This window comes from Manis pentadactyla, chromosome 10 (assembly GCF_030020395.1).
Source record: "Manis pentadactyla isolate mManPen7 chromosome 10, mManPen7.hap1, whole genome shotgun sequence".
Taxonomy (NCBI): domain Eukaryota; kingdom Metazoa; phylum Chordata; class Mammalia; order Pholidota; family Manidae; genus Manis; species Manis pentadactyla.
This window is the reverse complement of record NC_080028.1, coordinates 67,278,772-67,306,240: the sequence shown is the minus strand read 5'-3', so window position 1 is coordinate 67,306,240 and position 27,469 is coordinate 67,278,772. Positions and strand designations below refer to the sequence as shown.

The 27,469-nt window shown below is 37.1% G+C and overlaps 1 protein-coding gene across 1 annotated transcript in view; it reads right to left on the bottom strand.

Moving 5' to 3' along the window:
• Positions 1–27,469, bottom strand: part of LOC130679351 (GLIPR1-like protein 2) — a 49,244-nt gene that overhangs the window by 4,250 nt on the left and 17,525 nt on the right. The window contains 1 exon segment of the mRNA XM_057487953.1: positions 5,694–5,779. Within this exon segment, the coding sequence (XP_057343936.1) occupies positions 5,694–5,779 (86 nt within the window).

Below are 27,469 nucleotides of genomic sequence, written 5' to 3'. Positions count from 1 at the left end.
TGTGGGAGAATATATTCATAAGTGATTTGTCTGATAAAGGGTTAACATCCAAAATATATAAAGAACTCATATGCCTCACTGCCAAAGAAACAATAAACCAATTGAAAAATGGACAGAGGACCTGAACAGACACTTCTCCAAAGAAGAAATACAGACGGCCAACAGGCACATGAAAAGATGCTCCACATCACTAATCATAAGAGAAATACAAATCAAAACCACAATGAGATGTCACCTCATGCCAGTCAGAATGGCCACTATCCAAAAGACAAGAATAACAAGTGTTGGCAAGGATGTGGAGAAAAGGGAGCCCTCCTACACTGTTGGTGGGAATGTAAATTGGTGCAGCCACTATGGAAAATAGTATGGAGGTTCCTCAAAAAACTAAAAATAGAAATATCATATGACTGAGTAACTCCACTACTAGCAATTTACATGAAGGAAACAAAATTTCTGATTTGAAAAATATATGCACCCCAATGTTTATTGCCACATTTACAATAGCCAAGTTGTGGAAGCAACCAAAGTGCCCATCAATAGATGAATGGATAAAGAAGAAGTGGTACATATACACAATGGAATATTATTCAGTCATTAAAAATGAAGGAATCCTGTCATTTGTGGCAACATGGATGGACCTAGAGGGTACTATGCTAAATGAAATAAGCCAGGTGGAAAAAGACAAATAATAATGTGATTTCACTTACATGTGGAATCTAAAAACAAAACAAAACAAAATGAATGATATAGCAGTAGACTCATAGACATTGAGAAGTAAGGGTTGTTAACATGGGGGAGGGGTTGGGGGGAAGGAGTGGAAAGGGTGAGGAGGATAAAGAGGCACAAAAATGTCAATCATAATGTAAGCTGGTCCTGGGGATGGAAGGGCAACATGGAGAATATAGTCACTAGCTCTGTAACATCTTCTATGTTGACAGTAACTGCACTAGTTTGGGTGAAGATTTAATAATGTATGTAACTGTTGAATCACTGTGTTGTATACTTGAAACCAATATAATATTGTATATCAACTACACTTCAATTAAAAAAAATTTAAAGATGGAAAAAATCTAACTCACTGGAAGAGCTCAATAGTAAAAGACAGATGACAAAGGTAAAAGTCTGCAAACATAAAAACAAGAGAGCAAATGGAAATGATCCAACCTGAAAGGTAGAGAGAACAAAGACTTTTTTAAAATATGAAGAGACCCTTAGGAAACATGTAGGACAGTAACAAAAAGTCTAACATTGATGTCATTAGAGTCCCAGAAGGAGAAGAGAATGTGGTACTAAAATATATATATAAAGAAATAATGACTGAAAAGTTCTCAAGTTTGGAAAAACACACACCTCAAGTTTTGAAAAAATACAAACCTACAGATTCAAGAAGCTGAGTATACATCAAACAGAATAAACTCATGAAATCTATGTTCAGACACATTATAATCAAACTGCTGAAAATCAAAGACAAAAAAAGTAAAATCTTGAAATAATCAGAGCAAAGTAACATTACCTATATGTTATTGAGGAGTTAAATGACTATGGATTTCTCATCAGAAACTATAGAGCCAGAAGAAAGAGACACAATATTTTTGAAGTGCTAAAAGGAAAGAACTGTTAAGAAATAATTCTATATCCAAGGAAAATAATCTTCAAAAATAAAGAATATAAACATTTTCAACTGGAGGAATCCTAAGGCAATTCATATAGAGGGTAAATAATAGTAGAAGAACTTGCAATATCAGGAATGAAAGGAGAGCCACTAAATGGTAAATATAATAGATTATTTGTAAATATAATAGACTAATCTTCTGTTGTGTTATTTAAAATATATTTGAGAGTTGAAATAAAAAAGTATAGCATTGGTGACATTTCCCAAGCATGTAGATATAACATAGAGGATAAATATATAGGATATATGGGAAACTGTAAAGGGATCCAAATGATGGTAAGGTTTCCACATTCCAATTGACAGATGAAAAACAAAAAATTTAAAAAATGCCACTTACAAGAGCTCCAAACATTAATACTAAAATTCATAGAACTTTAAACAAGTATAATTTTGAAATAATAGTTTTCTTCTTAGCTAGACTGTAAGTTCAAAGAGGGCAGGAAGTATATCTATCATATTGCCCTGCATGGTGCAATGACTGGCACAAAGTTACCACTAAAAAATAATTGATGATATGTCAATTTGTTGATACTAGGTGGAAGATTTTTTATTAGCATTTTAATGGAAAACTAGGAGAAGCTTTGTTGGAACCTGCCAGTAGAATGCTATTTTAAACTGGAAATTCCTCAACCAAGCTTCTTGACAGAAAGATATTTTGACTTTCCATTCACTTTCAACCTGTGAAAATCTGATTGTTACTCTACCATTGCTCTGAAACTTCTCTCAGGTCACTAATGATCATCATATTGCAAATTCAGTGAGCATACTTTAATGAAAGGGTTCACTAGGGTGCCAGCTTCTTCTTCTTATCCCTCTCTGTTTCTTCATTGTCTTTATTTCCCTTTTATTTTTCCTAGGATTCCATTCTTGATATACTATTCTTTTCTTCCTATGCATTGTACCTAGGTGAGTTCTTCATTATTTTATATATATAATTTTAGCCTTATCTATATTATAATGACTCAGAAATACAGCCCTGATCTGTACCTTAAGCTTACTAGTCTTATCTGCTCAGATGTTAAATGGGTGTTTAAAGTTAATTATGATCAAAAGTGGACCTTTTGTCTATTTTCCACAGCTTCTTCTCTTCATATAATTCTATCTCAAAAAATTGTACCCGTAGTCACCCAAAACCCCAAACCTGATATTTATATTAGACTCTTTTCTTCTCACCACTATGTCAAATTGATCTCTAAGACATGCTAATTTTGCTCCATAAATATTAATCAAATTTGCATCATCATCTCTATTTCTCTTACAAATACTCCAGTATGAACCTCATCTCACCCCTTAACTATAACAGGAATCTTCAAACTGATTTGCTTTCCTTAGATTTTGCATTTTTTTAAAGACATTTAAAAAAATTTTAAAGAATCCCTCTTACAAAAAAAGCTGCAGTACAGTACAAATAACTTTTATTTTGAATAATTTCAATGCAATTTGTCAATCTGATAAGTCATCATCCCAGAGTAAACAGTATTTCTTACAAATAAGGACTTTCTTCTACATAACAATAATACAACCATCAAAATCAGGAAATTAACATCGTTGCAATTCCTACCAACTACTCTTAGGACCTCACTCAGTTTTTCCCAGGTGTGTTTATAGTGTTCTGTGGGCAAAAGAATCATGTTTAGAATCATACATAACATTTAGTTTTCATGTATATTTTCTTCAGACTGGGGCAGTTCTTCATTCTTTATACGACATTCATGAGCTTTTGTGATTGGACTAGGTTATACATATTTGGTAAGAATACCACGGATGCAATGTTATGCTCTTCTCACTGCTTCCTCTCAGGGGTGCAAGATTCTGGTTTTGATTTTTCCATTGCTGATGATGTTTACTTTGACCTTGTTATTAGGGTAGTGTCTTCCTGGATGCTCCATGATTAAGTCACTCTTTCCCACTTAGTAATTAAGCATTTTTATAAAGAGTTACTTTGGAATTATGTAAATACACTGTTCCCATCAAATTTTTAATTTACTCACTTATTAATTTATATTGATTACTATTATTATTTTGGTGCTCAAATTATCCCAGGTTTGACCAATGACAGCCCTTTAAAGTGGCTTCTGTGTTCTTTTCATGCCCCATAACTCTTTGAGTACTTCCTTGCTTGGCATTAAATATGCTCTGGGTTTGTTTTCTATTTCCCCCTGCCCCAGCTCTGGACTCCAGCCTTTGTTTGATAAGCCCTGATTCCTTTAAGTGAAGGCTAGAATTTGGAAAAACCATGATCTGGGTGCTAGTTGTGCTCACTGCTTTGGGGACAGGGGAACCACTGCTCCAAGGCCATCTCAGAACTAGGAAATACACGTACATAATCAAATATTTACATCTATGTTTATTGAAATCCCTAAGTCCTAATATCCCTAATTCCGATTTGTGACAAAATTCTTGCTTGTTTTCTTCTTTCCACATACCAGGGTGGTTGAGTTGCCAGATTTAGCAAACAGACATATCTGCTGCCTTGTTAAATTAAATTTCAGAAAGCAACAAATCTTTTTTTTTTTGGATGTGTATATACCATGCAATATTTGAGATATACTAAAAATATTTTTTATTTATCTGAAATTCAAATTTAATTGGGCAACGTACAGGTTGATCCTCCACTTGAACCCCTCCCACCCTGCTCAGACTCTGAAACACAGCTCTGGGTTTCTCCAATGTACGGAATCTCTCCTTACTCCACTAGGACTTTGATATTTCCCATGCCAGGCCACCTACTCCACATTAAAGCCTTCATCTAGTTTGGGCTCCAGCATCTCAAGTGAGGTTGTCCCTAAACGCGGAGGCCTCCTTTCCTGATTAAGTTTTATTACCTCTTGCCAAACCACCCCTCTATGTGAATCCTCTCCTCCTTCAGCTTGGGCTCCAACAACCAGTGCCAGACCATCCCTCCAAGGATGCCTTCCTCACCTGCTCAGATGCTGATACTCTATGCCAGGCATCTCTTTCCCACCACATATTGATGCTCTCCTCACCTAATATGGGCTGAGACACCTTACACTGAGCCACCCCTGCATGGACATCCCTTCATCCTGATCTCTGACATTCTAAGCCTGAGCTCAAGCATGGACACTGAACTTACTCCATGAAGCCTCTAACTTCCACACAAGGCCATACCCCCATGTGGACACTGTGCTCACCCTGCTTGGGCCATCTCCCTATGTCCACTGCACAGTGTATGGGTCCCTTGTCAACCTGCTTAGGATCTAACATGTAACATGTGGCTCCTCTCTGTATGGATGACTGCCTTGTTCTGACTTATTTAATGGTTTTAGGACTGAATTTCTCTGGAAGAGAAAGAAAATGGGAATAGGAAAAGCAAGACTTTGCATCCTGATTCAAGTGAAGCAAGGGTAGAAATGTTAGGGTGGATTCACCCCACCTTTGGCATTAGGGTGAAACTGCCTACTCGTTTCTTCAACACAAAAACATAATGTGGTCTTTACTCACTGTCTACATTTATCCTCTACTACATTCCTCTAAGCAACATAAATTCCAGGGCTAGGTATACTTTTGGATTATATGCTCTTATGTTGGGAAAAAAATAGAAGAAAAATTTAATCAAACATATTTTCTACTTTTATCTTTTGAGTAATTGTAGGGAAAAACTAAAAGAAAAGGCTGTTAAACATTGCTTCCTTACTTTTTTTCTCTTTATGAATATTATGGAATATTTTATCCTTTAGAGCAGTCATTTTCAAACAGGCTGCTATGTCAGGGCTTAACTGTGAAGCTTTTTCACGTTATAACTGCTAGCTCCCAGTCCTTCTTTCAGACATCCTGGTATGTCCCTAGGGGCAGGAATAGGTGTATTAGAGGGCAGAAAAGGCTGTGTGGTCTAGAAAATGTAAAGATGATACTCTTTCAAACTATTTTGATAATATAATAATCCATTCTGATCAAAGGAACAATATTCACAGGACAATGAAAAAGTATTGTTTAACAATTCATTTTTCTTATCCAATGCATTATGGATTTTTTCATGTTTAAGTTATTTTCTTTATCTTACTGCATAGAAAATCTGTGCATCTGTCATATCTGCTACATTGAGTACTAAATATTCCTGGCTTATAAGGCTTTCTGGACAGAGTCCCTGTACAAAAAATGCAGAAAACACTTAGAAAATGTTTCAAATTTTGTTTGTTATTTAAGTAATACAGTAGCCCATTTTTTCATTAATTTATACAGGCGATTTAATAAAGAATGGGTTCAAGGAAGTACTTAAATTTGAGAGGAAATCATCCCCATTTTCCTCCCAGAAAAGCCACTTCTGAAACTAATTCCATATCCTTGAAACAAAACATTGGACTTTATATATGAGTGAGTTTTAAAGCTGCTTTCATTTTAGTTTGTAGCAAAATTTTCCTTTAAAATGGATGTTATAGAATGTTTTATTATTAATTGCTCTCCTGTTGGCATAAATGTATTAACAGTTCTGTAGAAATGATATATTAATTTTCTGAAGAGTTTGCAAAATCCTGAAATTCCTATTGTTTCAAAGCCCCGGGTACATGGATTACTTAGAGCTCTAAATAAGAATACATAAATATATAAACAAGCAAGTAAATTTAAATGGGATTTTATAAAATTGGTTTAATCCATTGTACAGAACAGAGAGGAGAAGAGACAAATTATTACACAAATTGTCCAGAACTAAGTAAGAAAAGGACCAAAAGTAGAGATGATTCAAGAAAACTATATAAAGGTTTTAGGATAATAAAGATAGGGTAGGGGAGAGGGGCGGAAGATGGCGGCGTGAGTAGAGCAGCGGAAATCTCCTCCCAAAACAACATATATCTATGAAAATATAACAAAGACAACCCTTCCTAGAATAAAGACCAGAGGACACAGGACAATATCCAGACCACATCCGCACCTGAGAGAACCCAGCGCCTCGCGAAGGGGGTAAGATACAAGCCCCGGCCCCGCGGGAGCCGAGCGCCCCTCCCCCCAGCTCCCGGCGGGAGAAGAGCAGGCAGAGCGGGAGGGAGACGGAGCCCAGGACTGCCGAACACCCAGCCCCAGCCATCCGGGCCAGAGTGCAGGGCGCTCGATACTAGGAAAACAGGGCAGCAAGAACAGTGAGCAGGCACTGGAGGCTGGGCGACAGAGGACATAAGAAAAGGGCGCAACCATTTTTTTTATGCTTTTCTGCTGTTTTGTTTTGGCGAGCACTTTTTGGAAGTCTTAAAGGGATAGGGACCCCAATACTAGGGAAACAGGGCAGAAAGACCGGTGAGCAGAGGCCTGAGGCTGGCACCGGAGAATAAAGAAAAACGAACGACCACCTTTTTCTTTTTTTTTTTTTAATTAAAAACTTTTTTTTTTTTTTTTAATTTAAAAATTTTTTTTCTTTTTTTTTTTTGGTGGTCGTTGTTTTGTTTTGGCAGGTGCTTTTTGGAAGTCTTAAAGTGGCAGGGCGGGTCACTTAATCCAGAGGTAGGGAATCCGGGATCTCTGGGCACCCTAACCCCTGGGCTGCAGGGGGCAGGGAGGCCCGTTACGGAGATAAATAGCCTCCCAGCAGCTCCTGCTCCAACGCGACTCCACCATTTTGGAGTAGCTGCCCGAGCCAGGCCACGCCCACAGCAACAGCGGAGATTAAATCCATAGCAGCTGGGCAGGAAGCAGAAACCCTGTCTGCGCGCAGCTGCGCAACACAAGCCACTAGAGGTCGCTGTTCTCCTAGGAGAGGAGGGCCACAAACCAACAAGAAAGGAAGTCCTTCCAGCCGTCACTCGTCCCAGTTCTGCAGACTATTCCTATCACCATGAAAAGGCAAAGCTACAGGCAGACAAAGATCACAGAGACAACACCAGAGAAGGAGACAGACCTAACCAGTCTTCCTGAAAAAGAATTCAAAATAAGAATCATAAACATGCTGACAGAGATGCAGAGAAATACGCAAGAGAAATGGGATGAAGTCCGGAAGGAGATCACAGATGCCAGAAAGGAGATCGCAGAAATGAAAAAAACTCTGGAAGGGTTTATAAGCAGAATGGATAGGATGCAAGAGGCCATTGATGGAATTGAAATCAGAGAACAGGAACGCATAGAAGCTGACATAGAGAGAGACAAAAGGATCTCCAGGAATGAAACAATATTAAGAGAACTGTGTGACCAATCCAAAAGGAACAATATCCATATTATAGGGGTCCCAGAAGAAGAAGAGAGAGGAAAAGAGATGGAAAGTATCTTAGAACAAAATAATTGCTGAAAACTTCCCTACACTGGGGGAGGAAGTAATCGAACAGACCACAGAAATACACAGAACCCCCAACAGAAAGGATCCAAGAAGGGAAAAACCAAGACACATAATAATTAAAATGGCAAAGATCAAGGACAAGGAAAGAGTTTTAAAGGCAGCTAGAGAGAAAAAAGTCACCTATAAAGGGAAACCCATCAGGCTAACGTCAGATTTCTCAACAGAAACCCTACAGGCCAGAAGAGAATGGCATGATATATTTAATACAATGAAACAGAAGGGCCTTGAACCAAGGATACTGTATCCAGCACGACTATCATTCAAATATGATGGTGGGATTAAACAATTCCCAGACAAACAAAAGCTGAGGGAATTTGCTTTCCACAAACCACCTCTACAGAACATCTTACAGGGACTGCTCTAGATGGGAGCACTCCTAGAAAGAGCACAGCACAAAACACCCAACATATGAAGAATCGAGGAGGAGGAAAAAGAAGGGAGAGAAGAAAAGAATCTCCAGACAGTGTATATAACAGCTCAATAAGCGAGCTAAGTTAGGCAGTAAGATACTAAAGAGGCTAACCTTGAACCTTTCATAACCACGAATTTAAAGCCTGCAATGGCAATAAGTACATATCTTTCAATAGTCACCCTAAATGTTAATGGGTTGAATGCACCAATCAAAAGACACAGAGTAACAGAATGGAAAAAAAGCAAGATCCATCTATATGCTGCTTACAAGAAACTCACCTCAAACCCAAAGACATGTACAGACTAAAAGTCAAGGGATGGAAAAACATATTTCAAGCAAACAACAGTGAGAAGAAAGCAGGGGTTGCAGTACTAATATCAGACAAAATAGACTTCAAAACAAAGAAAGTAACAAGAGATAAAGAAGGACACTACATAATGATACAGGGCTCAGTCAAACAAGAGGATAAAACCATTCTAAATATATATGCACCCAACACAGGAGCACCAGCATATGTGAAACAAATACTAACAGAACTAAAGGGGGATGTAGACTGCAATGCATTCATTCTAGGAGACTTCAACACACCACTCACCCCAAAGGATAGATCCACTGGGCAAAAAATAAGTAAGGACACGGAAGCACTGAACAACACAGTAGAGCAGATAGACCTAATAGACATCTATAGAACTCTACATCCAAAAGCAGCGGGATATACATTCTTCTCAAGTGCACATGGAACATTCTCCAGAATAGACCACATACTAGGCCACAAAAAGAGCCTCAGAAAATTCCAAAAGATTGAAATCCTACCAACCAACTTTTCAGACCACAAAGGCATAAAACTAGAAATAAACTGTACAAAGAAAGCAAAGAGGCTCACAAACACATGGAGGCTTAACAACACGCTCCTAAATAATCAATGGATCAATGACCAAATCAAAATGGAGATCCAGCAATATATGGAAACAAATGACAACAACAACACTAAGCCCCAACTTCTGTGGGACACAGCAAAAGCAGTCTTAAGAGGAAAGTATATAGCAATCCAAGCATATTTAAAAAAGGAAGAGCAATCCCAAATGAATGGTCTAATGTCACAATTATCGAAATTGGAAAAAGAAGAACAGATGAGGCCTAAGGTCAGCAGAAGGAGGGACATAATAAAGATCAGAGAAGAAATAAATAAAATTGAGAAGAATAAAACAATAGCAAAAATCAATGAAACCAAGAGCTGGTTCTTCGAGAAAATAAACAAAATAGATAAGCCTCTAGCCAGACTTATTAAGAAGAAAAGAGAGTCAACACAAATCAACAGTATCAGAAACGAGAAAGGAAAAATCACGACGGACCCCACGGAAATGCAAAGAATTATTGGAGAATACTATGAAAACCTATATGCTAACAAGCTGGGAAACCTAGGAGAAATGGACAACTTCCTAGAAAAATATAACCTTCCAAGATTGACCCAGGAAGAAACAGAAAATCTAAACAGACCAATTACCAGCAACGAAATTGAAGCAGTAATCAAAAAACTACCAAAGAACAAAACCCCCGGGCCAGATGGATTTACCTCGGAATTTTATCAGACATACAGGGAAGACATAATACCCATTCTCCTTAAAGTTTTCCAAAAAATAGAGGAGGAGAGGATACTCCCAAACTCATTCTATGAAGTTAACATCACCCTAATACCAAAACCAGGCAAAGACCCCACCAAAAAAGAAAACTACAGACCAATATCCCTGATGAACGTAGATGCAAAAATACTCAAAAAATAATTAGCAAACCGAATTCAACAATACATCCAAAGGATCATATACCATGACCAAGTGGGATTCATCCCAGGGATGCAAGGATGGTACAACATTCGAAAGTCCATCAACATCATCCACCACATCAACAAAAAGAAAGACAAAAACCACATGATCATCTCCATAGATGCTGAAAAAGCATTTGACAAAGTTCAACATCCATTCATGTTAAAAACTCTCAGCAAAATGGGAATAGAAGGCAAGTACCTCAACATAATAAAGGCCATCTATGATAAAACCACAGCCAACATTATATTGAACAGCAAGAAGCTGAAAGCATTTCCTCTGAGATTGGGAACTAGAAAGGGATGCCCACTCTCTCCACTGTTATTTAACATAGTACTGGAGGTCCTAGCCACAGCAATCAGACAAAATAAAGAAATACAAGGAATCCAGATTGGTAAAGAAGAAGTTAAACTGTCACTATTTGCAGATGACATGATACTGTACATAAAAAACCCTAAAGACTCCACCCAAAAACTACTAGAACTGATATCGGAATACAGCAAAGTTGCAGGATACAAAATCAACACACAGAAATCTGTGGCTTTCCAATATACTAACAATGAACCAACAGAAAGAGAAATCAGGAAAACAACTCCATTCACAATTGCATCAAAAAAAATAAAATACCTAGGAATAAACCTAACCAAAGAAGTGAAAGACTTATACTCTGAAAACTACAAGTCACTCTTAAGAGAAATTAAAGGGGACACTAACAGATGGAAACTCATCCCATGCTCGTGGCTAGGAAGAATTAATATCGTCAAAATGGCCATCCTGCCCAAAGCAATATACAGATTTGATGCAATCCCTATGAAACTACCAGCAACATTCTTCAATGAACTGGAACAAATAGTTCAAAAATTCATATGGAAACACCAAAGACCCCGAATAGCCAAAGCAATACTGAGAAAGAAGAATAAAGTAGGGGGGATCTCACTCCCCAACTTCAAGCTCTACTATAAAGCCATAGTAATCAAGACAATTTGGTAGTGGCACAAGAGCAGAGCCACAGACCAATGGAACAGACTAGAGAATCCAGACATTAACCCAGACATATATGGTCAATTAATATTTGATAAAGGAGCCATGGACATACAATGGCAAAATGACAGTCTCTTCAACAGGTGGTGCTGGCAAAACTGGACAGCTACATGTAGGAGAATGAAACTGGACCATTGTCTAACCCCATATACAAAAGTAAACTCAAAATGGATCAAAGACCTGAATGTAAGCCATGAAACCATTAAACTCTTGGAAGAAAACATAGGCAAAAACCTCTTAGACATAAACATGAGTGACCTCTTCTTGAACATATCTCCCCGGGCAAGGAAAACAACAGCAAAAATGAGTAAGTGGGACTATATTAAGCTGAAAAGCTTCTGTACAGCAAAAGACACCATCAATAGAACAAGAAGGATCCCTACAGTATGGGAGAATATATTTGAAAATGCCACATCCGATAAAGGCTTGACGTCCAGAATATATAAGGAGCTCACACGCCTCAACAAACAAAAAACAAATAACCCAATTAAAAAATGGGCAGAGGAACTGAACAGACAGTTCTCCAAAAAAGAAATACAGATGGCCAACAGACACATGAAAAGATGCTCTACATCGCTAATTATCAGAGAAATGCAAATTAAAACTACAATGAGGTATCACCTCACACCAGTAAGGATGGCTGCCATCCAAAAGACAAACAACAACAAATGTTGGCGAGGCTGTGGAGAAAGGGGAACCCTCCTACACTGCTGGTGGGAATGTAAGTTAGTTCAACCATTGTGGAAAGCAGTATGGAGGTACATCAAAATGCTCAAAACAGACTTACCATTTGACCCAGGAATTCCACTCCTAGGAATTTACCCTAAGAACGCAGCAATCAAGTTTGAGAAAGACAGATGCACCCCTATGTTTATTGCAGCACTATTTACAATAGCCAAGAATTGGAAGCAACCTAAATGTCCATCGATAGATGAATGGATAAAGAAGAGGTGGTACATATACACAATGGAATACTACTCAGCCATAAGAAAAGGGCAAGTCCAATCATTTGCAGCAACATGGATGGAGCTGGAGGGTATTATGCTCAGTGAAACAAGCCAAGTGGAGAAAGAGAAATACCAAATGATTTCACTTACCTGTGGAATATAAGAACAAAGGAAAAGCTGAAGGAACAAAACAGCACCAGAATCACAGAACTCAAGAATGAACTAACAGGTACCAAAGGGAAAGGGACTGGGGAGGATGGGTGGGTAGGGAGGGATAAGGCGGGCGGAGAAGTACGGGGGTATTAAGATTAACATGTATGGGGGGGTAGGAGAAAAGGGAGGGCTGTACAACACAGAGAAGGCAAGTAGTGATTCTACAACATTTTGCTATGCTGATGGACAGTGACTGTAAAGAGGTTTATAAGGGAGACATGGTATAGGGGAGAGCCTAGTAAACATAATATTCGTCATGTAAGTGTAGATTAGTGATACCAAAAACAAAGCAAAAAAAAAAAAAAAAAAAAAAAAGGTCAGTTCCTGTGTGGTAACCTCCAACGAGTTCTACACAAGGGTATAAAGGGCATATAAAAGTGTAGGCAAAGGGTCTGTTTGTGTTTATACAGAGGATCAAAGCCTAATTGGGCTACCCCGAAAATGAACTAAGATACGATATGAAAAAGAACTTCCAACATCTGCACTCTCTGGAAGACTCATGCCAGAAGATGATCATCAATAAACCCCAACAAAGATCCACGCACTGCTACAGCTGTAGATGCACTCATCCCATCAGTTCCTGGACTTGCCATGGGAATGAGGAAGGAGATATCTAAGCTGGCCTGTGCATACAGTAAAACAACAAATTTGACTGGATCTATACCGTTGGAACTCAATCAAGAATTAGGAGAAGTGCAAATTGTAGCGCTCCAAAGTCTTACGACTACAGACTATTTACTGTTAAAAGAACATAAGGCATGTGAACAGTCCCCAGGAATGGGTTGTTTTAATTTGTCTGATTTCTCTCAGACTGTTCAAGTTCAGTTGGACAATATCCACCATATCATAGATAAGTTTTCACAAATGCCTAAGGTGTCTAACTGGTTTCCTTGGTTTCACTGGAGATGGCTGGTAATTACAGATATGCTTTGGTTATGTAACTATACTCCTATTATGTTAATGTGTGTGCACAATTTAAGTAGTAGCTTAAAACCTATTCATGCTGAAGTACTCTACAAGAAGATATGTCAAAGAAATAATCAATCTTCCCATGTTTTCTTCCGCCTGCTACTTCTATAGCTTTTCTTCTTCCTTCCTAATTACAACCCTTAAATAGAATTCGTGCCTCGTATCAAATTTACCGAGTATCATAATTCTTCCAAGTGGTAAAGATACCTCAAGACAAATGCTGGGCATAGAAGCCACAGGGCATAAATATGCAAAGAAGTAAAAAGCTAACCTTTTCAAACAATAAGGCTTCCCTCTCACTTACCAACTTCACATTTCCCTGTATGGCCCCGGAAGATGACTGGTTAGCCAGAGACGGGTAAGATTCCTCAAGGGAGGAACAACCTAAGACAGGCACAGTCGCAGGGGGGCCATCAGGTGAGAAATTGGGGATCAACAGAGGTGAGGCTTAGAACCTCACCCCCCCTGTTCTGAGAGAAATCTTCTGCATATGTGGATGTTTCATTGCCCTGGTCTAGCTTGGATTAACACATAGTCTACAGGCACACACCTGATCATCTACATTTGCTCTCTTACAACACTAAACTATGTTTTCTACCTTTATCTTGTATCTACCTACCACTTCAGCATTTTATTAAAAATAATAATAATAAAGAGAGAAATGTGGTATCCACATATAAATCAAGTATAAAAACCAAATGAGTATTCATATTTGAACTGACTGTTTAGAGTTCATAATGCATGAGCAAAACTGAAAGTTTCTGTGATGACTGGCCTTGTACTGTTCACCATGTAACTTATTCATTATGTAAGAATTTGTTCTACATGTAAGAACTTGTTTGTTATGCCTCAGAAGATTGGAGACTGACGAAAATTAGGCTTGGGGTGGATTAATGATTGTGCATTGAGCATTGACTCCCCTATACAGAATTTTATTGTCGTTAACAACCATTTGATCAATAAATATGAGAGATGCCCTCACAAAAAAAAGAAAAAAAAAAAAAAGGACAGACTTCCAATGGTAAAATAAATAAGTAACCGGGATGTAATGTATAGCATAAGGAATATAGTCAAGATATTGTAACAGCTTGGTAGGGTGATAGCTGGAACCTAGAATTATGTATATAAATGTTCTACCACTGTGTTGTACACTTGAAACTAATGTAATGTAATACTGTGGGTCAACTACCCTTCAATAAAAAATAATTATTTAAAAACAAAAAAAAAAGATAGGGTAGATAGGGAAAATATATTGTTGATTGAGGGCAAGGTCAGTAATTCTGCTAATTTAAATAGGATTCTTCATTTATTCAGTTTGTAGTTGGAAGTTATAAAAACCAATATTAGGCATATAAGTCCATGGTTAGGCCACACTGGGCCATCTGGAAGAATGGCCAGACCTAAGGAATACATGTTCAAAAACCTGAATATCAAATTTCTGAATCATATTCTAAGTTTTGGGTGATAACCAATAAGGTGGCTGGTATCCTTGAATGAGGAGTTTTCTAGTCCATCTGGGACATCCAGAGGTTTGTAGTTATTTGCATATCATATATAACTTCTCTGATTCACTATCAAACCATTACAATTTTGTACGCAGATTTCTCTTCAAAGTTCTCCATGTGCAAACTCAATAGTCTATATAATATTCATAGAACACAGACCAGAGCACATCAAACAGATGTTGATTTTCTGTCTCCTACAGCCAGAAAATTGAAACCACCTGCAAGAACCTCCTTTACATTCACTATCTCCATATATCATTGAGGAAAACCACAACAGTGACTTCCGGTCCATATCTGGGCATCTATACGTTTGCCAAGAAGACTTAAAGAATCTATCCCAATAAGCTAGAGAAAAATAAAATACAATAAGCAGGAAGCAACATTATCTTTTAGAGATCCTATCTTTTCTTCCAATACATCTAATATTTGTTTTTCTCAAAAAAATCCAAGACTACTTTCTGGTCTTGTTCAAGGTCAAAGAAAGCATAGATCCTGTTATTTATTTATTTATTGCCTCAAAGTATCCCTGTCTGTGCAAAGCTGCCTTACTTTATATCACTTTCAGTAAAACTCAATTGGTCACATCTCCTTTCACTTCCACATCTTGCACCTAAAGGACTAGAAACCCAAGTTAAACATAGATAAAGCTCCTTTAACATTACTTAGCTGTGCCATTCTCTAATCCTTTCCAAGATATGATTTCCTTCTGATTACGCCTCTTTATTCACTTTGTCACCTGGCTCTCCATCTCCCTTTTCAGTTAAAATTGTGTCATAGTTCCAGAATATGGAACCTAGATGATTATAATATGCTTATGGATGATTCATCCAATAACTTGGACTCTCTGTTACTGGATGTCTTCACCATCACAAAACTTCCCAAAACTCCATAATTGTCTCTTTGTAGCCACAACCTGCATCTTGTTATCCCCTAAAACAGCTTCATCTCTGAACGCATCACAACTCGACTCAATGACTGTGGCCTCCTGTCCCTCCAGGCTGCTACTGTTTACTCCTGCCACATTTGTCCATTAATTTCACTGGCACTGCATGTCTATTCACTTTCCTCTTTTCTCCCTTCACATTCTGCTGTTTCCTCTGTCCAGTTTAGGTCAATGGCTTTGCATATTTTTTAGCTAACAGACATCCTCTTCTGCACTATTTTCCTTCACATCCACCTGACAAAACCCCAGTGCTGGAAAAAAGAAAGGAATCTTACTGTCTGCTTTAGGACTGCTAGATGTTGCTGGAGAAAAATCTTTCTGTGGGTCCCCAGTCAGCTTCCTCTCATTTTCCATAATAACTATTTCAGGCCTTCCCAATCCTCAAAATTCCAGCTTCATTTCACTGCCTCCCGCTTTTTACTCAGGACATGATCTGTCCTACTTCACAGAGAAATATAATATAACCTTTAGACAGTAACTTGAGAAATTTCCTGTCACTATGACAAATATACCTGCTCACTCTCTTCTTCCTTTCTAATACAACTGAAGATCTGTACTCCTCCTTTTCTAGGGCTAGTCTCTTTAATATCCTTCCATCTTCTCAAGGAACTTTCATCTTTACTTGTATCTTGTATACTCTGCTTTTATTCTTTATAAAGAATTAGTTTTATTCTGTATTAGATCATTCATGTCAATATTTAAATATGTTCACATCTTTCCCATTTTAGAAACAAAATAAAAACAACAGCAAAATGTCAATTCATCCCAATCAGTTTCCACTACTCCATAGAAACAACTCTTCCTATGTTTATCAATTAACTTCTCTTTAAATCTGATATTTATAAGTCCTTATTGTGCTTGGCTTCTTAGAATTTGAAATTTCGGATTCTTTCTTTCTTCTAAAAATACCCATGCCTCCTATGATAGCATACTCTTCTGTTTTTTTCTCCTTCTCTGGCTCCTTTCTTAGGTCCCGCCTCCCACTTTAGCTTCCCACAACAGCCCTTACATGTTGGCATGACGTTCCAGAGGTCCTCTTCTCTTCTCACTCTATACTGTTTCATGAAGCAATCCCATCTACTCCCATGGTTTCAATTACCACATGTATTCTGGCACTCCAAATATTTGTTCTATGTTGTGACTCACTCATGAGCTTCTGACCCATATAACTACCTGCTTACTAAGCATCTCAAAGTGAGTATTTCACAGCCAACTCAAATTCGTTATGTTCAAAGTAAAACTCATCATATTCCCTCCCCAAACTTTCAGTTAATGGCAATATCCTTCATGCCTGAATCATAAATCTGAGAATCTTCCTTGACTACTTCCTTTCTTTCATACCTCCTAAAAATGTCTTACATCTCCAGTCTCAATCCAGATATCCTTTGTGGAAGAAAAATAAACAAACAAACAAAAGTAATACATGTGTAACATTTATAAGTATTGGTAGAAAGGAGGAAGCAGAAAAGGGCAACCTTATAGGGAAAATGTCTCTGTCGTCCACTTTCCATCTGTCTTCCAAAGATAAATTCTGTTAAGAGCTTCTTATTCCTTCCAGAATAAAAAGTTTTTCACAGAAATTTTCAGTACTTATATATAGAGACTGCTAGCTTTCAATTTAAATATCTCTTGAAACACTGGAATAACAGTATTTTAGCTTGGTACACTAACAGCTAGCCTCACTACATTTGCCAACTTCTCTTGCAACTCAGATATGACCGTATGATCAATTTGATATCCAATGGAATGGAAGCAGTACTGATGTTCATCACTTCCCACCTGGTGCATTGAGCTAGTCATGCTGACAATGTGTTTCTTTTCTCTTTCGATGTACTTGAACTCCCTTGTATCTGTGACTTGGATTTGACCGTGAAGATAAAGACCTTGCTCTCAGGGAATGGTAAATAAACAAGTTGGGAGTAACCTGGGTCTGAAATGACTAGAGAAGTAGAGCTACCCACCAAACTGAAATTTCCCACTTCTATCTTACTAAATCTCTACATTTTCTGGTAATGCTAGCTGCTATGACAAAACAAGCCAATCTTATTATTTTCCTGCATCTTACTTTTTCACCTAACAAGTGAGACCTTTCCATATTGGTACATGGAGAAGACCCAGTCTTTTCAATGATTACATAAGAATGTACAGTAAATTAGTCACTCAGGCTCCTACTCCTGGAGTCATTTTTTAAAATTTCAATTTCACAATATTAAAACATACTTCAGTATGTATCCTTCTGTGTATTTGTTGAACAGCTTTTGTGAGGCTATTGATAAGATGAAATCCTAATCAGGAGATTATAAGATTAACAGGTAAGTATATTTTAAATGTTAACATTGCCAAATCCAGAAAATTGTATAAATTTATTTTCCTTTCACAAGTATCAGTGAAGCTTTTCTATATTCTCAAATGGATGAGTGGAAAGTAGTCATTTATATTTGTTTTACCTGAATTACTTGAATTATCAGTAAGATTAAATACCTTTCCATATGATTAATGATCATTTTATTTTCTTTGCAGTAAATGACCTCTTCATATCTTCGGCACATTATTCTCTTGAGTTGTTTCTCTTTTTCTTTCTGATTTGCATGAATTCTTTATAAATTAAGGAGACTAACCTTGCCATATATTCCACAAACATATTTTCCCAGTATATTATTTTTTCTTTGGCTATATCTATATTTCTTCAGCCATAAATTAGTTTTAAATTTTTATGTAATAAAATGCACATATATTTTCTGGATTATTATGCTCTGTTTGGTAATGCCCCAGGCTGTTTACCAACATGTCTTCATTTTGGCTGGGCCCGAACTGCAACTCTGTGTCCTCAGCACCATGTAACTTCTGAAATCTCTGTGCTACTTTTCAGCCTCCAAGCAAATGTTCCCACCTAACCCCTCCAGAAGACTGCCTTGAGATGTGCTGCTCAGGAGTTGGCCAAGGACCCATGGAGAATTTTTACATAGACTGTTGGGGTTTCTTCTTTGTAGATCTGCTCCTCTTTGGGATGCTAGTCCCAAATACCATACGCCTACACATAGTAAGCACAGATATTTCTTTTGCCCAGAAAATACACATTCTTTGCTTGGATTCTGTTTCTCTGGCCATGGCTCGGAGAATGCTCTTAGAAAGAAAACCAAGGCAAATGTAGGGTTCACACTGAGTTCTTCTCTATTTGTAAAGATTATAGTCTTGCACTGATTGTTTACTAATGCCTGAAACAAGTTATCTTATGTTTAGTCCAGTCTTTATGGTTATTTTAAGCAGGAAACTAATTTTTATACCAGCTTACATAATTTCCAGAAGCGAAGTGGATCAAATATTTAAAAGGTAAAAAAAATTAAGAATTGCTAGAAGAGAATGTGGGATAATATTTTTGAAGGCTTGTCTAAATATGACATAAAACCTGAAAACCCATGAAAAAAGTGTTGATACATTTCTTCCTACAGTTAAACAAAATAATTCTATTTGGTAAAAATAAATTGATTATAAATAAAGTCAAAATTTAAACATCAAACTGAGAAAGTATCTGTAATTACAGTATATGAAAGAGCTAATTTTTTTGCTATATAAAACACTCCTACAATTTAAAAAGAAATGTCTAATAACTTTAGAGAAAAATAGTGAATGTATAGGAACAGTCAGGTCCCAGAAAATGAAACACAAATTTTTCTGAAACTTACAAAAGATACCTAAAATCATAAAATAGGAGATGAAAATTAAAAATATACTGAACTCATAAGTAATAAATGGCAAAATGTTTGAAAATATATTATGTTATCAAGGGACTTGTAAAACAGACCCTCTCGTATGTTGATATAAGAAATATTTTATAACAGAAAATGGTGTGACCATGCTGAACAGATATTCAGTAATACATACCCAAGTTAAAAGCACACTTGCTCTCTCACCTAGTAATTCCATGACTATGAAATAGTGTTACAGATATGAAATCATGTGAAAACTACATGTCCACCTGGATAATTACTGCTTGTAATAAAAGTAATAAAATAGCCTATATGTCTGTCAAAAGGAGAGCGCTGTTTAAATAAACTTTTGGACATCTTAAAAAAAAAAAAGCCACCATGAAAGTCTTTAAAGGAATCTGGGAACTTTTCATGTACCCAAATTGAAAGACTTGCAGTGCATACAGTTAAGTAAAAAGTTTAAGAAAACCACAGGAAGTATAGTGTGCTCCGTTTGAATTATGGAAACACACATACATGCAGATAGAGATACTTTTGTATATGAACAGAGTATGTCTTTGAGGATAAAATATTGGAGAGGATAACTATAAGACAGGGATGGAAATATTACTTTTTCCTTCGTACCTTTGAATTTTCTATCATGAATATGTATCAAGTATTAAACATTTTATTAAAATGACCTAATCAATAGAAAGCAATGACAAAGAAGCTATATATTGTGCATGGTCATAAGATCCAGAAAAAAATCATAATCAGAGGTCCAGCAAAAATCATAATTTTAATATTTTCAATATTAAGTAGGATTAAAGGTAAAAGAATGCTGTTTATCTTAACCAAGGTAGCCCCATATAACAGACCTTCCCCCTAAAAATAATTGGAAGATTGAATATCTCAAAGGAATGAAACAGAAAACAAAGTAATGAGAAAGAATAAATAAATAAATCCAAAAATTTTCTCCTTTTGAAATATCAATATTAAACCCTCATGAGCTCCACCAAGCAGGAATAGAAAAAATTCAGTTAGGAATTTCTCTATATTTCTCTTATAATTCTCTCCTCGCACCATTTTCCAAACAGAACTTGCTCTTTCAATTCTTCCCCCATCCCTCATATGTTCTAATATATTCTATCACTCTCTTTTTATTGATGGCTTTCTTTAGCTCCTTGTTAATGTGTAGCAATAAGAAATGTCTAATGTTTCTTATAAAAATTATAAAATATAGCTTTCACTCAAATCTACACTCCAACTGTATTTCTCTTCATTGCCAAACATCTACATACAGTATACTAAATGGGTAATATTTTTCAAAATGCAAATCATGAGCCATTAGTAGGTCATAAAATCAAATATACTGCAATATTTTAAATACAAAATAGATTAGAATGTCATACTTAACTGAATAAAATATTATTTTATATAACATGTTTTTCCTTTATTTTACATAGTAAGGATACCTATTGTTTTTAAATCATTTCTTTCCTTCAGTTATATACTACATTTCATAACTCAATGATAAACATCTTTTCTTTTTTTTTTTTTTTAGATAATTATTTTTTATTGAAGGGTAGTTGACACACAGTATTACATTACATTAGTTTCAGGTGTACAACACAGTGATTCAACATTTATATACATGATAATTCTAGGTACCAGCTATCACCATACCAAGTTGTTACAATATTTTGACTATATTCCTTATGCTATACATTACATCCCGGTTACTTATTTATTTTACAATTGGAAGTGTGTACTTTTTTTTGGTTGTTGTTGTTAGGGCATCTCTCATATTTATTGATCAAATGGTTGTTAACAACAATAAAATTCTGTATAGGGGAGTCAATGCTCAATGCACAATCATTAATCCACCCCAAGCCTAATTTTCGTCAGTCTCCAATCTTCTGAAGCATAACGAACAAGTTCTTACATGGGGAACAAATTCTTACATAGTGAATAAGTTACATGGTGAACAGTACAAGGGCAGTCATCACAGAAACTTTTGGTTTTGCTCATGCATTATGAACTATAAACAGTCAGTTCAAATATGAATACCCATTTGATTTTTATACTTGATTTATATGTGGATACCACATTTCTCTCTTTATTATTTTTAATAAAATGCTGAAGTGGTAGGTAGATACAACATAAAGGTAGAAAACATAGTTTAGTGTTGTAAGAGAGCAAATGTAGATGATCAGGTGTGTGCCTGTAGACTATGTGTTAATCCAAGCTAGACAAGGGCAATAAAACATCCACGTATGCAGAAGATTTCTCTCAGAACAGGGAGGGTGAGGTTCTAAGCCTCACCTCTGTTGATCCCCAATTTCTCACCTGATGACCCCCCTGCGACTGTGCCTGTCCTAGGTTGTTCCTCCCTTGAGGAATCTTACCCGTCTCTGGCTAACCAGTCATCTTCCGGGGCCATACAGGGAAATGTTAAGTTGGTAAGTGAGAGAGAAGCCTTATTGTTTGAAATGGTTAGCTTTTTATTTCTTTGCATATTTATGCCCTGTGGCTTCTATGCCCAGCATTTGTCTTGAGGTATCTTTACCACTTGGAGGAGTTATGATACTCGGTAACTTTGATATGAGGCACGAATTCTATTTAAGAATTCGTTGTAATTAGGAAGGAAGAAGAAAAGCTATAGAAGTAGCAGGCGGAAGAAAACATGGGAAGATTGATTATTTCTTTGACATATCTTCTTGTAGAGTAACTTCAGCATGTATAGATTTTAAGCTACTACTTAAATTGCGCACACACATTAACATAATAGGAGTATAGTTACATAAACAAAGCATACCTGTAATTACCAGCCATCTCCAGTGAAACCAAGAAAACCAGTTAGGCACCCTAGGCATTTGTGAAAACTTATCAATGATATGATGGTTATTATCTAACTGAATTTGAATAGTTTGAGAAAAATCAGACAAATTAAAACAACCCATTCCTGGGCACTGTTCACATCCCATATGTTCTTTTAACAGTAAATAGTCTGTAGTTGTAAGATTTTGGAGCGCTACAATTTGCACTTCTCCTAATTCTTGGTTGAGTTCCAACAGTATAGATCCAGTCAAATTTGTTGTTTTACTGTATGCACAGGCCAGCTTAGATATCTCCTTCATTCCCATGGCAAGTCCAGGAGCTGGTGGGATGAGTGCATCTACAGCTGTAGCAGTGCGTGGATCTTTGTTGGGGTTTTTTGATGATCATCTTCTGGCATGAGTCTTCCCGAGAGTGCTGATGTTGGAAGTTCTCTTTCATATCGTATCTTAGTTCTTTTTCGGGGTAGTCAAATTAGGCTTTGATCCTCTGTATAAACACAAACAGACCCTTTGCCTACACTTTTATATGTCCATTATATCATTGTGTAGAACTCATTAGAGGTCACCACATAGGAACTGCATTTTTTTTTTTTAATCATTAATCTACACTTACATGACGAATACTTTGTTTACTAGGCTCTCCCCTATACCAGGTCCCCCCTATATACTCCTTTACAGTCACTGTCCATCAGCGTAGCAACCTGTTGTAGAATCACTACTTGTCTTCTCTGTGTTGTACAGCTCTCCCCTTTCTCCCACCCCGCTATGGATGCTATTCTTAATACACCCCTACTTCTCCCCCCCTTATCCCTCCCTACCCACCCATCCTCCCCAGTCCCTTTCCCTTTGGTACCTGTTAGTCCATTCTTGAGTTCTGTGATTCTGCTGCTGTTTTGTTCCTTCAGTTTTTCCTTTGTTCTTATATTCCACAGATGAGTGAAATCATTTGGTATTTCTCTTTCTCTGCTTGGCTTGTTTCACTGAGCAAAATACCCTCCAGCTCCATCCATGTTGCTGCAAATGGGTGGATTTGCCCTTTTCTTATGGCTGAGTAGTATTCCATTGTGTATATGTACCACCTCTTCTTTATCCATTCATCTATCGATGGACATTTAGGTTGCTTCCAATTCTTGGCTATTGTAAATAGTGCTGCGATAAACATAGGGGTGCACTGATCTTTCTCATACTTGAATGCTGCATTCTTAGGGTAAATTCCTAGGAGTGCAATTCCTGGGTCAAATGGTAAGTCTGTTTTGAGCATTTTGATGTACCTCCATACTGCTTTCCACAATGGTTGAACAAGTTTACATTCCCACCAGCAGTGTAGGAGGGTTTCCCTTTCTCCACAGCCTCGCCAACATTTGTTGTTGTTTGTCTTTTGGATGGCAGCCATCCTTACTGGTGTGAAGTGATACCTCATTTTAGTTTTAATTTGCATTTCTCTGATAATTAGCGATGTGGAGCATCTTTTCATGTCTCTGTTGGCCATCTGTATTTCTTTTTTGGAGAACCGTCTGTTCAGTTCCTTTGCCCATTTTTTAATTGGGTTATTTGTTTTTTGTTTGTTGAGGCGTGTGAGCTCTTTATATATTCTGGACGTCAAGCCTTTATCGGATGTGTCATTTTCAAAGATATTCTCCCATACTGTAGGGTTCCTTTTTGTTCTATTGATGGTGTCTTTTGCTGTACAGAAGCTTTTCAGCTTATTATAGTCCCACTTGTTCATTTTTGCTGTTGTTTTCCTTGCCCGGTTAGATATGTTCAAGAAGAGGTCACTCATGTTTATGTCTAAGAGGTTTGTGCCTATGTTTTCTTCCAAGAGTTTAATGGTTTCATGACTTACATTCAGATCTTTGATCCATTTTGAGTTTACTTTTGTATATGGGGTTAGACGATGGTCCAGTTTCATTCTCCTACATGTAGCTGTCCAGTTTTGCCAGCACCATCTGTTGAAGAGACTGTCATTTCGCCATTGTATGTCCATGGCTCCTTTATCAAATATTAATTGACCATATATGTCTGAGTTAATGTCTGGATTGTCTAGTCTGTTCCATTGGTCTGTGGCTCTGTTCTTGTGCCAGTACCAAATTGTCTTGATTACTATGGCTTTATAATAGAGCTTGAAGTTGGGGAGTGAGATCCCCCCTACTTTATTCTTCTTTCTCAGGATTGCTTTGGCTATTCGGGGTCTTTGGTGGTTCCATATGAATTTTTGAATTATTTGTTCCAGTTCATTGAAGAATGTTGTTGGTAGTTTCATAGGGATTGCATCAAATCTGCATATTGCTTTGGGCAGGATGGCCATTTTGACGATATTAATTCTTCCTAGCCATGAGCATGGGATGCGTTTCCATCTGTTAGTGTCCCCTTTAATTTCTTTTAAGAGTGACTTGTAGTTTTCAGAATATAAGTCTTTCACTTCTTTGGTTAGGTTTATTCCTAGGTATTTTATTTTTTTGATGCAATTGTGAATGGAGTTGTTTTCCTGATTTCTCTTTCTGTTGGTTCATTGTTGGTATATAGGAAAGCCACAGATTTCTGTGTGTTGATTTTGTATCCTGCAACTTTGCTGTATTCCGATATCAGTTCTAGTAGTTCTGGGGTGGAGTCTTTAGGGTTTTTTATGTACAGTATCATGTCATCTGCAAATAGTGACAGTTTGACTTCTTCTTTGCCAATCTGGATTCCTTGTATTTTTTTGTTTTGTCTGATTGCTGTGGCTAGGACCTCTAGTACAATGTTAAATAACAGTGGGGAGAGTGGGCATCCCTGTCTAGTTCCCGATCTCAGCGGAAATGCTTTCAGCTTCTCGCTATTCAATATAATGTTGGCTGTGGGTTTTTCATAGATGGCCTTTATTATGTTGAGGTACTTGCCCTCTATTCCCATTTTGCTGAGAGTTTTTATCATGAATGGATGTTGAACTTTGTCAAATGCTTTTTCAGCATCTATGGAGATGATCATGTGGTTTTTGTCTTTCTTTTTGTTGATGTGGTGGATGATATTGGTGGACTTTCGAATGTTGTGCCATCCTTGCATCCCTGTGATGAATCCCACTTGGTCATGGTGTACGATGGTTTTGATGTATTTTTGAATACGGTTTGCTAAAATTTTGTTGAGTATTTTTGCGTCTACGTTCATCAGGGATATTGGTCTGTAGTTTTCTTTTTTGGTGGTGTCTTTGCCTGGTTTTGGTATTAGGGTGATGTTAGCTTCATAGAATGAGTTTGGGAGTATTCCCTCCTCTTCTATTTCTTGGAAAACTTTAAGGAGAATGGGTATTATGTCTTCCCTGTATGTCTGATAAAATTCCGAGGTAAATCCATCTGGCCCGGGGGTTTTGTTCTTTGGTAGTTTTTTGATTACCGCTTCAATTTCATTGCTGGTAATTGGTCTGTTTAGATTTTCTGTTTCTTTTTGGGTCAGTCTTGGAAGGTTGTATTTTTCTAGGAAGTTGTCCATTTCTCCTAGGTTTCCCAGCTTGTTAGCATATAGGTTTTCATAGTAGTCTCTAATAATTCTTTGTATTTCTGCGGGATCTGTTGTGATTTTTCCTTTCTCATTTCTGATACTGTTGATTTTTGTTGACTCTCTTTTCCTCTTAATAAGTCTGGCTAGAGGCTTATCTATTTTGTTTATTTTCTCGAAGAACCAGCTCTTGGTTTCATTGATTTTTGCTATTGTTTTATTCTTCTCAATTTTATTTATTTCTTCTCTGATCTTTATTATGTCCCTCCTTCTGCTGACCTTAGGCCTCATTTGTTCTTCTTTTTCCAATTTTGATAGTTGTGACATTAGACCGTTCATTTGGGATTGCTCTTCCTTTTTTAAATATGCTTGGATTGCTATATACTTTCCTCTTAAGACTGCTTTTGCTGTGTCCCACAGAAGTTGGGGCTTAGTGTTGTTGTTGTCATTTGTTTCCATATATTGCTGGATCTCCATTTTGATTTGGTCATTGATCCATTGATTATTTAGGAGCGTGTTGTTTAGCTTCCATGTGTTTGTGAGCCTTTTTGCTTTCTTTGAACAGTTTATTTCTAGTTTAATGCCTTTGTGGTCTGAAAAGTTGGTTGGTAGGATTTCAATCTTTTGGAATTTTCTGAGGCTCTTTTTGTGTCCTAGTATGTGGTCTATTCTGGAGAATGTTCCATGTGCACTTGAGAAGAACGTGTATCCTGTTGCTTTTGGATGTAGAGTTCTGTAGATGTCTATTAGGTCCATCTGTTCTAGTGTGTTGTTCAGTGCCTCTGTGTCCTTACTTATTTTCTGTCTGGTGGATCTGTCCTTTGGAGTGAGTGGTGTGTTGAAGTCTCCTAGAATGAATGCATTGCATTCTATTTCCTCCTTTAGTTCTGTTAATATTTGTTTCAGGTATGTTGGTGCTCCTGTATTGGGTGCATGTATATTTATAATGGTTATTCCTCTTGATGGACTGAGCCCTTTATCATTATGTAATGTCCTTCTTTGTCTTTTGTTACTTTCTTTATTTTGAAGTCTGTTTTGTCTGGTACCAGAATTGCAACACCTGCTTTCTTCTCTCTGTTGTTTGCTTGAAATATCTTTTTCCATCCCTTGACTTTAAGTCTGTGCGCGTCTTTGGGTTTGAGGTGAGTCTCTTGTAAGCAGCATATGGATGGATCTTGCTTTTTTATCCATTCTATTACTCTGTGTCTTTTGATTGGTGCATTCAGTCCATTTACATTTAGGGTGATTATTGAAAGGTATGAATTTATTGCCATTGCAGGCTTTAAGTTTGTGGTTACCAAAGGTTTAGGGTTAGCTTCTTTACTGTCTTACTGTCTAACTTAACTCGCTTGTTGAGCTATTATAACCACAATCTGATGATTCTTTATTTCTCTCCCTTCTTATTCCTCCTCCTCCCTTCTTCATATGTTTGGTGTTTTGTTGTGTGCTCTTTTTAGGAGTGCTCCCATCTAGAGCAGTCCCTGTAGGATGCCCTGTATAGGTGGTTTGTGGGAGGCAAATTCCCTCAACTTTTGCTTGTCTGGGAATTGTTTAATCCCTCCTTCGTATTTAAATGATATTCGTGCTGGATACAGTAGTCTTGGTTCGAGGCCCTTCTGTTTCATTGCATTAAGTATATCATGCCATTCTCTTCTGGCTGTAGGGTTTCTGTTGAG